The sequence below is a fragment of the Geospiza fortis genome, unplaced genomic scaffold (assembly GCF_000277835.1).
Source record: "Geospiza fortis unplaced genomic scaffold, GeoFor_1.0 scaffold4, whole genome shotgun sequence".
Classification (NCBI taxonomy): Eukaryota; Metazoa; Chordata; class Aves; order Passeriformes; family Thraupidae; genus Geospiza; species Geospiza fortis.
This window is the reverse complement of record NW_005054475.1, coordinates 589,143-602,377: the sequence shown is the minus strand read 5'-3', so window position 1 is coordinate 602,377 and position 13,235 is coordinate 589,143. Positions and strand designations below refer to the sequence as shown.

At 55.2% G+C, this 13,235-nt stretch overlaps 1 protein-coding gene across 1 annotated transcript in view; it reads right to left on the bottom strand.

The window, feature by feature from the left end:
* Positions 1-560: 560 nt before the first annotated feature.
* PLEKHM2 (pleckstrin homology and RUN domain containing M2) overlaps positions 561-13,235 on the bottom strand; it is a 23,619-nt gene continuing 10,944 nt past the window's right edge. The window contains 17 exon segments of the mRNA XM_031062988.1: positions 561-1,646; positions 1,985-2,101; positions 2,185-2,364; positions 2,570-2,729; positions 3,193-3,258; positions 3,562-3,752; positions 3,833-3,965; positions 4,544-4,632; positions 4,864-4,928; positions 5,203-5,293; positions 5,373-5,442; positions 5,705-6,244; positions 6,246-6,416; positions 7,732-7,945; positions 10,201-10,260; positions 12,492-12,678; positions 13,137-13,224. Of these exon segments, the coding sequence (XP_030918848.1) occupies positions 1,509-1,646; positions 1,985-2,101; positions 2,185-2,364; positions 2,570-2,729; positions 3,193-3,258; positions 3,562-3,752; positions 3,833-3,965; positions 4,544-4,632; positions 4,864-4,928; positions 5,203-5,293; positions 5,373-5,442; positions 5,705-6,244; positions 6,246-6,416; positions 7,732-7,945; positions 10,201-10,260; positions 12,492-12,678; positions 13,137-13,224 (2,560 nt within the window). The 3' untranslated portion in view covers positions 561-1,508.

Below are 13,235 nucleotides of genomic sequence, written 5' to 3'. Positions count from 1 at the left end.
GGGGTGGGGATGTCGGTGTCCCGCCCCCCGCCGTGGATTCCTATTTTTGGAGCTACGCAGGGACCCCCTGGTACCCCATGGCCGAGGCACCGCGGTGGTTACTGAGGGGCAGGACGTGCGAATCCCCCCATATCCCAGACCCCTCCCCTGCCAGCGGCTGTCCCAGTATCCCCCAACACTTTCGTTTCGATGTCAGAAGCCAAGGAGGGTTTACGGCGACAGTCCGTGATGCTGGGGGCTGGCCCTATGGCTGTTTCTTTCTCTTCTACACTGGCCTAAGTCTCCTGGATGCAGGGGACAGGGAATATCTCCTGGATCCAGGGAAAAGCAAGGACAAAGCATGAAGACTCTGTGTCCTGATGGGTAATTCCCAGTTGAAGCCACAAACGTGTCCCATGACAGGGTAAATGCTGTTGAGGAGCTCGAGGTGCATGTCCTCCCCTCTTTTCATCCAAATCGCCCCTTCTGCCTGCCCAGAGCCATCCCACAGGCTCCAAAGTGACAGCAGGAGGCAGGAGGAGCAGCAGCCCCAGTGGCAGAATGTGGCAGGGGACCAAGGCTGAGTTACCAAGGTCTATTTATTTGGGGAGGGGGGAAAGGAAGCAAATGTATGTACATATACATTCAGTCACGTATGTTTCCTCCCAGAAAAAGGCCCCGTGAACTTATATTACATGAGAAGGTCTCCGGGTTATTATTATTGTTATTAATATTATTTAAAAGCTGGGCTTGTGCCCCAAAGTGCTCGTTGTGGAGCGCAAGTGGCGATGGGTCCTCGCTGGCCTCAGATGCAGTGAGCTGAGGAGATGGGGACCGTGTTTGGTGGCAGCCACATGACAATGTCCCTCAGGACACCTGAAGAACATGGGACTCCATCTCTTCTCCCCCAGTGCACAGGGTCAGCATTAAAACCACAAACTGGCTGCTAAGATTTCCTAAAACCATGTTTAAGCCAAATATTTGGCCTTGTTCCTTCTTCCTTAGCCTCAAATCTCCTGGACAGGCTGAGAGTGGTTCAGTGGAGTCCGGAGGCCCTGGGCGAGCCCTCCAAGAGGAGGAGGCGGGGCGGTGCCAACTCCTCCCAACACAGCGGTGATTGTATGAGCAACAAGACATGCACGGTAGCGACTGAATGTTCCCACCTCGCCCCGACCCTGTTCGAAAATGAACAAGTCCTCAGTCCTGCTCCCCACCAGAACGGGGATGCTTTTCCCAGCCCACCCTGCTCCCATCCTCTCCCTCACTACTACTGGGACATTATTCTGTGAAAGGCAAACTTTTTGCCCCGTGGCAGCTGGACAAGGAAGAAGGTGCAGGTGGTGAAGCGTCTGGCTGCTCCCCAAACCACGCCAGATGTCCCTGGCTCGGTGGAGAGCGCGGGGTCCACGCTGCAGGCACGGCCCTGGTGGAGACCAAGCGATGGCAGGAGGGTTTGGGGTGCCAGCTGCCCAGATACAGGCCCTGATCCCCAAAAATGGGCCCTGTGAGCTGTCCTCCCCTGGGCAGGGTTAACACCAGGGGTCCCGCTCGGCCCGGCCCCGGCAGAGGCTGTCGCTGCGCTGCCAGGCGCTGTCGATGAGGCTCTGGGCATCCTCACATTTCTTCTTCACAGCAGCATCCAGAATGGCCTTGTGCTGGAGATCGACCTGAAACACGGGTGTGGGGGGGCAGGAGGGGAACAGACCAGAGTCACTTCTCCCTCTCGCTGTAAAACCACCTCAAACCCACATGGGCAGGCTGCCTGTGTCATGGATATGGTGACAGTGGGGCTGACCCACATTCCTCCCACTCCCCTTGCCAGCACTGGGTGCTCATGGCTTGTCTTGCCAGCCTCTAAATCCCACATCCTGCGATTATATGGAGCCAAAGGAGCTCCCTGGCTCTTCTGCCCTTTGTGGGAAAGCTGGGTTCATCCTCCAGGGACAAATTTCATCCCTCTGCTCTCCCTCACTAATGAGAGTGTGAGGCAGCCCCATATGCTGACCTGGTAGATGTTCCTCCATGCGACGTTCAGTGCTGACAGGAACCTCTCCAGTTCCGTAGTGCAACTAAAATAAAGGACCCAGGGGGGCAGGAACTCCTTGCTGTCCTGAGCAAACTCCTAAACACCGAGAGAGAGGCCAGGTGTCAGCACTGGGTGCTCACCCAGCCCCAGGCCAGCGGGTCCCAGAGCCCTGCCCTCACCAGGATGCAGTACTCCTTGCCAGCCTCCGTGGAGACAGCGGTGACATCGGTCAGCTCCGCGGTGCCCAGCGAGCGGAAGAAGCTGGTCTGGCAGTCCTCGTGGCACGTGAAAGCCTTCTCATCTGTCAGCACCAGGCAGCAGGGAACGCACGGCGTCGGGGCAACACCCTGGGGGATCACCTGCGTGGGGTAGGGAAGGGGGGTAAAACCTGGCATGAAGGAGCCCCATCTCCATGGGGTGCCCTGTGGGGAAACCCTCCTGGCTCAGGATAAAGCTGCCTGCTCCATCCTGACAGACATTCCTGCCCCCTTCAGCAGCGCCAAAGGGGCTCTGGGCAAAGGAGGGGGCCGAAGCACCCACGCTTGGGGCCTGTCCCCAGCTCACCCCTTTGGAGACAGCCTGGCAGAAGAACTGCATCCAGTCTGCCATGTCCTCCTCGTTGTCGGCGCTCAGCTCCAGGGAGGGCCGGTCCGTCAGGATCACCTGGAAGGAGTGGGGCCGGTCGGTGGTGTTGGAACGCCGGCATCCCCCGCACTGCTCGCCGCTGGGAGAGAGGGGGAGGATGGAGGTGAGCGGGATGGATGGGCCAGCACGAGCCTGAGAATGGCCTCTCACTGCCCTCCCTGGGCAGCACCTCACTCCTGTTCCCAACAAACACTCATTCCCCACCCGTGACATCCCCTGGGATTGCTCCAAGGACCATCTCCAGGCTCTTCACATTGCAGGAGAGCTGGAGTTGAGCACAGTGGGTCTCCCAGCAGGGCTCTTGGAGGGATGCATCACCCTTCAGAGGCCAAGGCCCCTTCCAAGGAAGGAAATTAACCCATTTCCAGTGGCATCACCAGAGCCAAAACAAATGGTCCCCTCCCCCCAATCAGGTGCAGCTGGGATTCCTGCCGCATGGAGCAGGCCATGATCCAGCCTGGAACCCCTCCTGGACATCCCAAGTAGCTCCTGCTCCCCAGATCCCCATGGAGTCTGGGTTCTGTGTCCTACCAGCCACTCACCCCATGTTGATGGAGAGCAGAGGGGTGACGTCCGTGCGATCGGGGTACTGGTACAAGATCCCATTGCTGCCGTTTGGGAAGATGAGAGAGGGAGGAACTGGGGTCAGCCCAGCTCTGGTATCCCCTGCCTTTGGTCCCACAGCCACCCCTGCCCTGCCCTCCACCCCTGCAGCCCTGTGGGGTCACACTCCTGCTGCTGGGCACCCACAATCTGTGGCTTTAGCCACCAAACCGGTGGCTTGGCCCCTTTAGGTGGCAAGATGAGTCCTCTCCACCTCCCAGGCAGCTTTTGGGCAGCAAACTGCTCCCAGCACCTTCTCCCAAGAGCCCTGTTTGACCCCAGCCCTACCCCACAGCCCCAGTGCCCACCTGAGCACCACGAAGCAAGGCTTCCACTGCTCCTTGCCCAGGTAGGAGGTGCCTGCCTTGTAGTGCAGGATGCCATCCTTGGTGACAGCGTGTTCTGCAGAGGAGCAGCTGCTGCCGGAGGGCCCCAGCGCCTCATCCATGGGGTCCTCCCAGTGAACGAGGCCGTAGAAACGCACAACCACGTTGCAGGCCTGTAAAAACCAGGAGAAGTCAAGGGAGTCTCCTGTGAGCCTTCGTCACCTGCAGTGCTGGTGGTGATACCCAAACTCACCTCACACTTGGACTCCTGCGCCACAAACTTGGCAAGTGCCAGTTTCTCCATGGTGGCATCTGTGAGGATACTGGGATAAGGGGGCTCCCGGCACCCTTTGATCATGGCTGACTTCAAGGAGACCAGGAAGAACCTGAGAGGGAGGCAGAGATCTCTGACAAGGCTGAGGCAAACAGCCCCTCATCTCCCTCATACACCTGGTGCCCAAGGGGCTCCCTTTAACCATGACCCTCTGGTCTTCCAGACCAAAGAGTTGTAAAATCAACCTACAGACCAAAGGTGATGGGAGGCTGCAAAGCCTGAACTCCAGAAAGGAGACAGGTGACACCCAGAGGTGGTCACTGATCCCAGCACAGACCACAGTATGGCTTGATGGTCACCTCCCTGAGCTGCCAGCACACACAGAGACCTGGGACATGCCTTGGAGCTCATCCCTACTCATGCCAAGTGACACAAGTGACACGTGGTCTGCATTGCCCAGAGTCCCAAAGCTCAGACTGAGGGATGGAGTAACTCTTGATCCAGGGAAGATACTTTGGTTTTATCCATGCCTGAGGCATTTCCAGCTGTCAGCTGGGTTCAGCCAGTGATATCAAACCAGCCCCCAACCCCCTCACGGGTGGCAGGACTGTCATGAAGGGCTGTCTCTGGAGTCTCCCACTGTCCCCAGGTCCAAGAATCCCGGAGCTCCGTGCTCAGTTCCCCACTCACTCGGTGAGAGCCACGTCGGCAGTGTCCAGCAGGAACTGCTTCCTCCGGTTGGTGCACACCAGGGTCACTGTCTGCTGATCCAGCCCAACCTGTGCCACACAGCAATGGTTAGGGAAGCCAGGCTGACTGGGCTGACTGGGCTTCTGACCCAGGGAGAGGGTCAGTGGTCACTCTGCTGCCCAAAGACATGGGCACCCACAGAGGTGGCACTGGAAGGGGCATCACTGCCAACTCTCCCAGTCTCAAAGGTTCACTGCCCATGGACACAAACACACCCACACCCCTGGGCTGGTGAGAGCTGCCCCCCTGGCTGGGCTCACCGAGATGTAATCCAGCTCGTTGTAGGACACGGCCTCCTCCACCATGTACGGCTTCTCCGCTGCCCCTGGCACAGACACAGAGAGCCACGTGAAGGGGGGCACTGCACCCCCTCTGCAGCAGCAGCAGCTGCGAACCGAGCCATGGCCCAGGCAGCACAGAGCCACGGGACACGTGTCCCAGGGCTCCTGGGGGACAAATCAACCTGAGCTCCCTGCTGTGAGCACAGGACTCAAGGAACAGGCAGTGAAGGCAATGATGGCCTAATCCATGGACAGGCTGTGCATGGAGCCTCCCTCCTGCCCAGAGGACTGAGCCCAGAGGCTGTGGGGATGCGATACCTTTCCGGATCAGGTACACGTAGCAATCTGTCAGCAGGACGTAGATCAGCTGCAGGTTCCCCTCCATGTGCCCTGTGCTCATTCGGATCATCTGCATGGAAAGAAAGGAGCTCTCAGCTCTCGGCTGATGCAGGCACAGAGCTGATCTTTAATTGATGGAGACCCCCTACCCTGAACAGCTGCTCCTCGTTCTCCCGAAAGACGTGGATCATCAGCAGGAGGAGATGGTTGTTATCCACCCTGTGGAGAGAGACAGCAGAGGATGGACATAGATGTGAGGCTGGGTGAGTCCAGGAAGGGCAATCCCCTTCCTTGTTGAACATATCCATGATCTGGGCACTTGTTAGCTCCCCAAGGCCTTCTCTTCCTGACCCTTTGCACCTCCTCTTCATCCTGGAGAAGGATGGGCTTTGCCCTCAAACCAAGGACAAAGGGAAAGGCATCAACTTGAGCTCATGATTGCTTCGAAGACGCTCTCCCTGCTGAGCAAAACCATCCTCACCTGAACTCAGAGGGATGGGTCAGCTCCGAGGGGCTGCCCTGCCCCTCCTCCACCCCAGAGTCCTCAGCGCTGCTCAGGGAAGGGCTGGGCTGCTCCTTCTTGGGCTCACAGAGAGCCTGCGGGTTGGTGGTTTCTGTCTGGCTAGTCTGAGGTTCATCACTCGCCCTTTCAGACTCCTCTACTGCCCCAACTGCTTCTCCCTCTCTGCTTTCTTCTTCTTCAGGAGCCTCAGGGCTACCAGAAACATGTGGCGGTTGGCCAGGCCCTGGAGGGTCATGGTGGCCACCACCTGGTGCAGCAGCGTTTGGACTCTCGACGGTAAATCGGTAGAAGTCCATGGGGGCTGAAATCCCCTCGCTAAAGTCGCCAGAGGACGATCCATCCGGGGTCTCCCCTGGCGTGCCGGTCCGAAAGGGCTGCCCGGGGGGCTCCAGGGCGGCGTTCCAGCCCCCGGGGTCCAGCTGCCCGTTGAGCCTGTCCATGACCTTGCTCAGGGGCTGCCCCACGCTCTCCATGGACGTGTCCTTCATCTTGGGGATGCGTCGGCGGCTCCTCCCTGTCCCCCTCCCCATCCCTCGGTGGCTCCTCCCTGTCGCTGAGCCCATTGACGCCGCTGTCCCCGCTGGCCTCGGGCGCTGCGGGTGCTGGGCTGTTCACCGCCTCCTCAGGCTTCACCTTCTTCTTCTTGCCCGTCTTCTTCTTCTTGGCTAACCTGTGGGAGAGAAGAACGTCACTCACTGTGCCTGTTTAGACTCTGCAATAAGCACGGGGCTCCAACAACATTCCTTTGCAATTTTCCCCATTGCAGAGAAATCCTTCTGATCAGGAACATTGCTCAGTGTGCAGCCATGTAGAGCCCCCCTCTCTGTGCCAGTTTTCATGAGACAAACTATGGGCACTTTCTCCTACTTATCCCAAAAAGAGGTGTCACTGCTGACACAGCACCTTGGGCTTTCTTTCAGCTGTAAAGGGATTACAAATGGTTATGGTGCTGAAATGATGTGGGAGAAATCCCTGGTTGAGATCAAGAAGCTGGGAAGGGAGGAGGTTTCTGGAGGTGGCAATGCCCTGTCCCCACCTGCCAGGAGAGGGAGATGCAGGTTGGAGCACACCAGGATGTGCTGTGCAAGTGTTCTGGCACCCACAGCACCCAAACTGCTGCCAGGTCACCCCTGTTTGGGAAGTGAGCCCAGGGCTCCCCTTCCCTGTGTCTCCCATGTGGGATGATGTGTAAAACCCAGCTCCTCTGCCCAAGCACAGCCCTGCTGGGCGGGTTTGGGGAGTCCCCATCACTGGGTGTGAGCAGACAGAGCCTTGAGCTCTTTGTCTGGATTGAGGGCTCTGAGGGATCCCTTGGGGATCTCCCCTGCAGGAGTCAAACACCCAAACCCCGGCCAGGAGCTCTGCAGAGGCATCTCCCATGACAGGTCTGGCCACAGCTCACTGACAAACAGGAGGAACAGGATGGGAGACAAGATCCAAGCCCCAGAGCTGCTGCAAAGCTGCCACCAGCTGGAGAGAGCTCCAAATAAATGCTCATGGATTACTCTGAGCCCTCTGACACACACTGGCAGGGAAAGGGGGTGATGTGTGTTGCTATAGGACACGAAAGAACATAAGCTCACACTGCTGTTCTCAAGGTGAAGAGAAAAGGGAAGTTTATTTTCTGACTCTAACATTTATAGTTTTTTAAGAGTGACAGTGGATTGGAGGGTGACAGTGCCACCTCTCCAGTGACATTGGACAGACTAACAGTCTATCAACTTTCTCCTCTTCCATAAAGGAATGCAAAACAATGAGTTATTTACAGAAAGTGTGTGAGAAAGTTTGCTACAAGAATGTTAACATCAGAAGGCTTAGAAAATCTAAAAAAAAAGGAGTGACAGATGTGGAATCAGCCCAAGGAACCCAGCCCAGCCCCACGGGGTGAATAAAGGCTGCAGCACAGAGACCATCCTCACTGGGACAGAAGAGGTGGCACATCCCCAATATCTGCCACTCTCCAAGGCCAGCAGCTGTGTCCCTACCTGATGACCTCCAGCTCCGTGCAGCTCTCGGACTGGTCCGTTCCCTCGGGGGTGGCCTCTGCCCTGTGCACGGGCGTGGTGTCAGCAGAGGACGGTGCCTCGGCCCTGTCCTGGTTGAAGGGGTTGTGGCGCTGCTGCGTGGGGCTCCTCGCCGCGGCCCTGCTGCCGTTGGGCTCCGAGCGTGGGCAGCTCAGCGTGTCCGTCAGGTCCCCGTCTGCAGGACAGGGGGAGAGAGGATCAGCCCCGGCTCGGGCTCCTGGGCACAGCCAGACCGAGCCAAGCCACGCGCCTGGGCTCGGGGCACCGTGTGGGCACCGTGCCATTGGCAGTGCCAGCAGCTCCCGGAGAGGACGGACAGCGAGGCCAGTGTGAGACTCTGCACCCCCTGTGCAGTTCAGAGAATGCCTGCACACAGCAGCTCAGTCACCCAGGAGCCAGCAGCCGGATGGAGAGCAGAGGTGGTGTCTGAGGGAGGTGCTGAGGGGTCCTGGGGCCATTGCTGCTGAGCAAGGTGACAGCAAGCCATGAGGCTGCTGCTTCTCCCCTGCCGTGGCCGTGTGTCACAGACATGTTTTATGAAAAATCTTTTCCTTAGGATTTTTTTCTCCTGAGAAGCTGAGAGGCATCAGGAACAAATGTAAACAATGATTATCTGCTGCTGTGGAATGCAACAGGTGCATCTGTGATTGGTCTCATGTGGTTGTTTCTAATTAATGGCCAATCACAGTCCAGCTGTCTGGACTGTCTCGATCAGTCACAAGCTTTTGTTATCATTCTTTTTCTATTCTTAGCTAGCCTGCTGATGAAATCCTTTCTTCTATTCTTTTAGTATAGTTTTAATATAATATATATATAATAAAATAATAAATCAAGCCTTCTGAAATATGGAGTCAGATCCTCATCTCTTCCCTGGTCATGGGAACCCCAAACACTGCCACAGCCATGGGAAGGTGCGTGCTCAGCTGGAAGGGCAGACACAGAGCCTGCCCATGGAGCAGCAATCCTGACAGAGCTGGCTGCTCTCCTCAGCTCACATGAGACACACGTGGGGGCTGGAGTGTGTTGGAGAGGGGACACAGCATTCAGCAGGCAGCACAGACAGGGCAGATCACAAACAGCTGGGCCCGTGTTAGTCTTCAGAGGGAAAAAGAGCAGAGAAGGGCTGCAGGAGTCATGCTTGGACTATTATTATCTATTATCCATCCAAAATCATGGTTAAAGGAAAGTTATCCATGCCCTTCTCTTCTCCAGCACCATTCCTGGTCTAGTGGAAGGTGTCCCTGCCCATGACAAGGGATTGGAATGAAATGATCTTTAAGGTCCCTTCCAACCCAAACCATTCCATGATTCTGATTCCTTTCCACAGCCAGCTAAAAAGACCCCTTGGGAAGAGAACCACAGCCCTGGCAGACTGGTTTGGGATGTAGGATTTGAGGAGGAAAATGAAACGTCTTGTAAAACTCTAATCCAGGCAGTTTGTGATGGATGATTCCAAAACTCCACTTTGTTCTCACTGAAAATGCTGCCCTGGAACAGGGAGAGTCAGTGTGAGCTCCACCAGGGAAGTCAATCGGGTTTTATATCCTCAAATCCAGAAGGATTTGCCTTCCCCCAGTATCCCTGGGCTTCAGCTTCTACCCAACACCCCCACTGGAGCTGCTGCCTGCACCCTGGGTTTGGAAATCTGGTTTGCACCCTCCAGGGACTTAAACCAGCTTAAACCACTTCTGTGACATCCCTGTGCATGGGGTAAGAAAGAAGGCAAGAGGGAGCTGGTTAGAGCCTGAGAGCAATCCCCATGGAATTCAGGCAGATTTGCCCAAATAGTCCCCAAATATTCAGGTGGTCCCATCAACTCCATCCAGCTTCGAGCTGCAAAGGATGGAGCGTGGAGTGTTTCCTCTGGGGGTGAAGCAGAGAGGATGCTGCTCCAGTGCAGGATATGCACAGGGGCTGCATGTGGAAGAAGAATAAATTCCTTTAAGCTGGGCAAGTGCTCTTGGCCATAAAGGCCAGAGGTAGCTGGTAAGTGGGTTTAAAAAGTGGTAAAATTAATAAAAGTAACAAATGTAGTGACCCCAAACTGACCCATGTGCTGGATATTGTGACTTCATGGGAGAAGTTTTGACACAGGACAGGATGATCCAGGGAAAACAAAACCTCCCAAATTAATCCCTGCAAAATGCCCAAAATTAAAGGCAGCAGAATTAGTTCAGATGTTTTCCAGGGCTTTCAGGAAACCAATGATAGTGGATCAATTTTTCAGTCAGCACACTGTGTGCTTTACCCCAGAGAGGAAATCCATGGCATGAGAGCAGCTGGCACATCCCACATTTTGGGCCTGTACAGAATTCCATCAGGACAGGGCAGTTGGTTGTTAAAGAAACAAACATGGGAACATGCAGCAAGCTCAGGGGGCAGCAATGCAGACAGAAAACAAAAATGCTGTAAGAGATGAGCGTGTCCCACCTTCCCAGTCTCTGCTGGGCATGGTCTGCATTGCTGGAAAGACATCTCCAAAATCATAATCTACAAGAATGAGGGATAAAACTCAGGATTAGAAATACAGGTAGTGGGGAGGGAAGTGGGGAGAGGGGAGAGTGTGAAGGGGATTTGGGGAGGGAGATGGGAATGGGGAGAAACAAAACAATTGCCCACTGGTATCTGAAACACATGAGAAAATAGGGAATGTGGATGTGAATGGAAACCAGCTGCACTAGTGGTTGTTCGTTCTGGAACACCCAGTGTTATGGGAGCTACAAAGGGACCAGGGAAGGCTGAAGGCCCCATTATTCAAGCTGCTGGGAAGCTAAAGCAGATAAACAGTGTCACCTAGGGCTTGATCATCTCTGGGAAGCAATTTAATCTCTCTGTGCCTCAGTTTCCCCACTTCACACTTACCTCCCATAGATACTGTGATGTTTGACTCATGAATGTTTGCAAAGCCAGGGATCTGATTAAAGGGGAAAACTTGTCCTCTGATCCTACAATCCCCAGTCCCACCTACACTCTCAGGGTAGAGACATGCTCCTGTTGAAATGATGAGCAGGGTAATAGTTACAGGGAAAAGTTAAACTCCTCCACACCAGAGGAGCAGCAGCAATTCCTGCCCTCCTGGGTCCTGGTCCAACATTCCTACATCAGCACCAAATCCCTCTGTGCATGGGGAGACTGAGACACAGAGCACAGCCGCTGCCTGGACACATGGAATAGGCTGAGATGATGCCAAACCCAAAATCCATCTCCAAAATCTCCTGGATCTCTACTCCAAAGCCTTCTTCTCCTGAGCTTTAAGCAGCCATCCACCAGAAGGCCGGGGACACCCAGTGCTAGGGACAGGCAGGAGATGTCTGGCACAAGCCATGCTCTGCTGAGGGAGGAGCAGGCATGCAAACCCAGGGGTGCAGCACAACTGCTTATGCCAAACCTCTGGGGACAGAGAACCTTCCTCTATTATTTTTATTTCTAGGCTCCTTGTGCTGTCTCCACCTTCCCTGAGATGCTGGAGATTTGGCAGGAGCAAGTCCCTAAAATCAAACCCTTTCCTGAGAGCACATGTGGTGAGCCCAAACCAGTGCTATGCTTCCAAGTCCTTTGTTAAAACAACTCCAATGCCCACCCCAGGCTGCTCCTTCTCAGCATCTTTAACACCTGCAGGTTCTGTCTTGCTCATAAAAGGCACCTGGTGACCCTTGTCTTGAGAAAACCCACCTGGGTGTGGGCTCAGACCCAAATTCTCTGCATCCATCTAACAGTTCATTCCATTCCAACTCTATTCCACAATCCCTTTTTCTCAAACTGACATAAAAACCAGGACAGGACCAATGCATTTGGGATTAGGAACGGCATCAGCAGAGCTGCTGCTTGATGTGAATGTGGTGGGTGCAGGACAGGAGCTCCCTGCTCTGGCTGCAGCAGACTCATGGTGCACACATGGTACTGTCTGCCCAGTTCATCAGGAACAACACCCAGCCTCTCTGAGGGGATAAGGGGGTGGGTAGGACAATTTATCAGGCTCCTCAAGATGTATCAAGAGGAAAAACCAACACCTCTGAGACCACTGGCTGCCTTTCTCCCAGACTGAAGACACAGAGAAGACTCTGGAAACTACTCCCCTCCAGGGCCAGCACGTGTGGCTCTCTGGACTGCCAAACCAACAGTTTAAAACCTCCCCTGCAGCCCTGTGTCCCTGCTGACCTGGAAGCCACATTCAGACACAGGCATGGCCTTTACTCTCTGGGGAGAGGCCTCCAGTTCCTGCTAAAACCCCCAGGATGGGAATGTGGCCTGGGGTGCCTGCAGGGAATGTCCTTCTCTCCCAGTCTGAGGCACAGAATCAGCACAGAATGGTTTGGGTTGGAAGGGACCTTCAAGTTGACCTAATGCCACCCTCTGCCATGGCAGGGACACCTTCCCCTGTCCCAGGCTGCTCCAAGCCCCATCCAATCTGGCCTTGGACACTTCCAGAGATCCAGGGGCAGCCACAGCTTCTCTGGGCACCCTATGCCAGGGCCTGCCCACCCTCACAGGGAAGGATTTCTTCCTAATACCTAATCTAAATTCCCCATATTTTTGTTTAAAACTCTTAGGTTAAACCCATTCCCCTTGTCCTGTCTCCCAAGGATGTAAGACAGGAGAGACTCCCAGCCTGGCTGCTGGGTCCCTGCTTTGGTCTCTTCCAGTCTAAAATCTGCTGCCTTATCTGAAGGGGATGTGGGAAGAACACAGCCCTGCCCACACTGTGCCCAAACCCCACTGACCCTCGCTGGATGGAGCAATGGCACTGTCGTCCCATTCCAGGTTGGTGGAGGTGACAGAGTTGAAGGAGTTGAGGGAGAGGCTGTCGGAGCCGTGCACGGAGCTGGGCAGGCGCTCCTCAAAGTCCAGCAGGTGCTGAGGTTTGTAGTAATCCGGCATGTAGGGGGCCAGATCCAGGTATGGAGCATCCTGCAGGGCAGGGAGTGCTCAGAGTCAGGCTGCAGTCACTGTTTCTGGCACAGCTGGGGGGAAATGCCATCCCACCAACACGGTGGGACTGCCCCTTAAAGGTCCCTTCTCAGTGTCCATCTCAGAGGAAACCCAGTGGTTTTACCAAGGGTTATCCAGTGGATTTGTGTTTTCTGGAGGGACACCAGGGTTTTGTACTACACTTGCAGAGCTCAGCTCCTTTATCCCCATCAATCTGCCCTGCAGCTGCCTTGTTCCTCCTCCAAGCAGTGAAGAACTGAACAACAGGAATAAATCCCATTGCTGGATCCCTAAAGAAGTCTTTCCCAAAATCATCAGCGTCACATTTTCAGCTGAAAGTCCACTCTGGACCAAGCAGAGGGATCTGTCCCACCCTGGACTTCCCCTGCTCCACATTCCCACTCTCCCAGAGCTGGAAGAACAGATCAAACGCTCACCAGGTCCAAGTCAAAGCGGATGAACTCCAGTCCAGACACCAGTGTTAAGAACAAGGTCAGATGGTCGTGACTGCAGACCAGGGCGTTCCTGCCACAGGG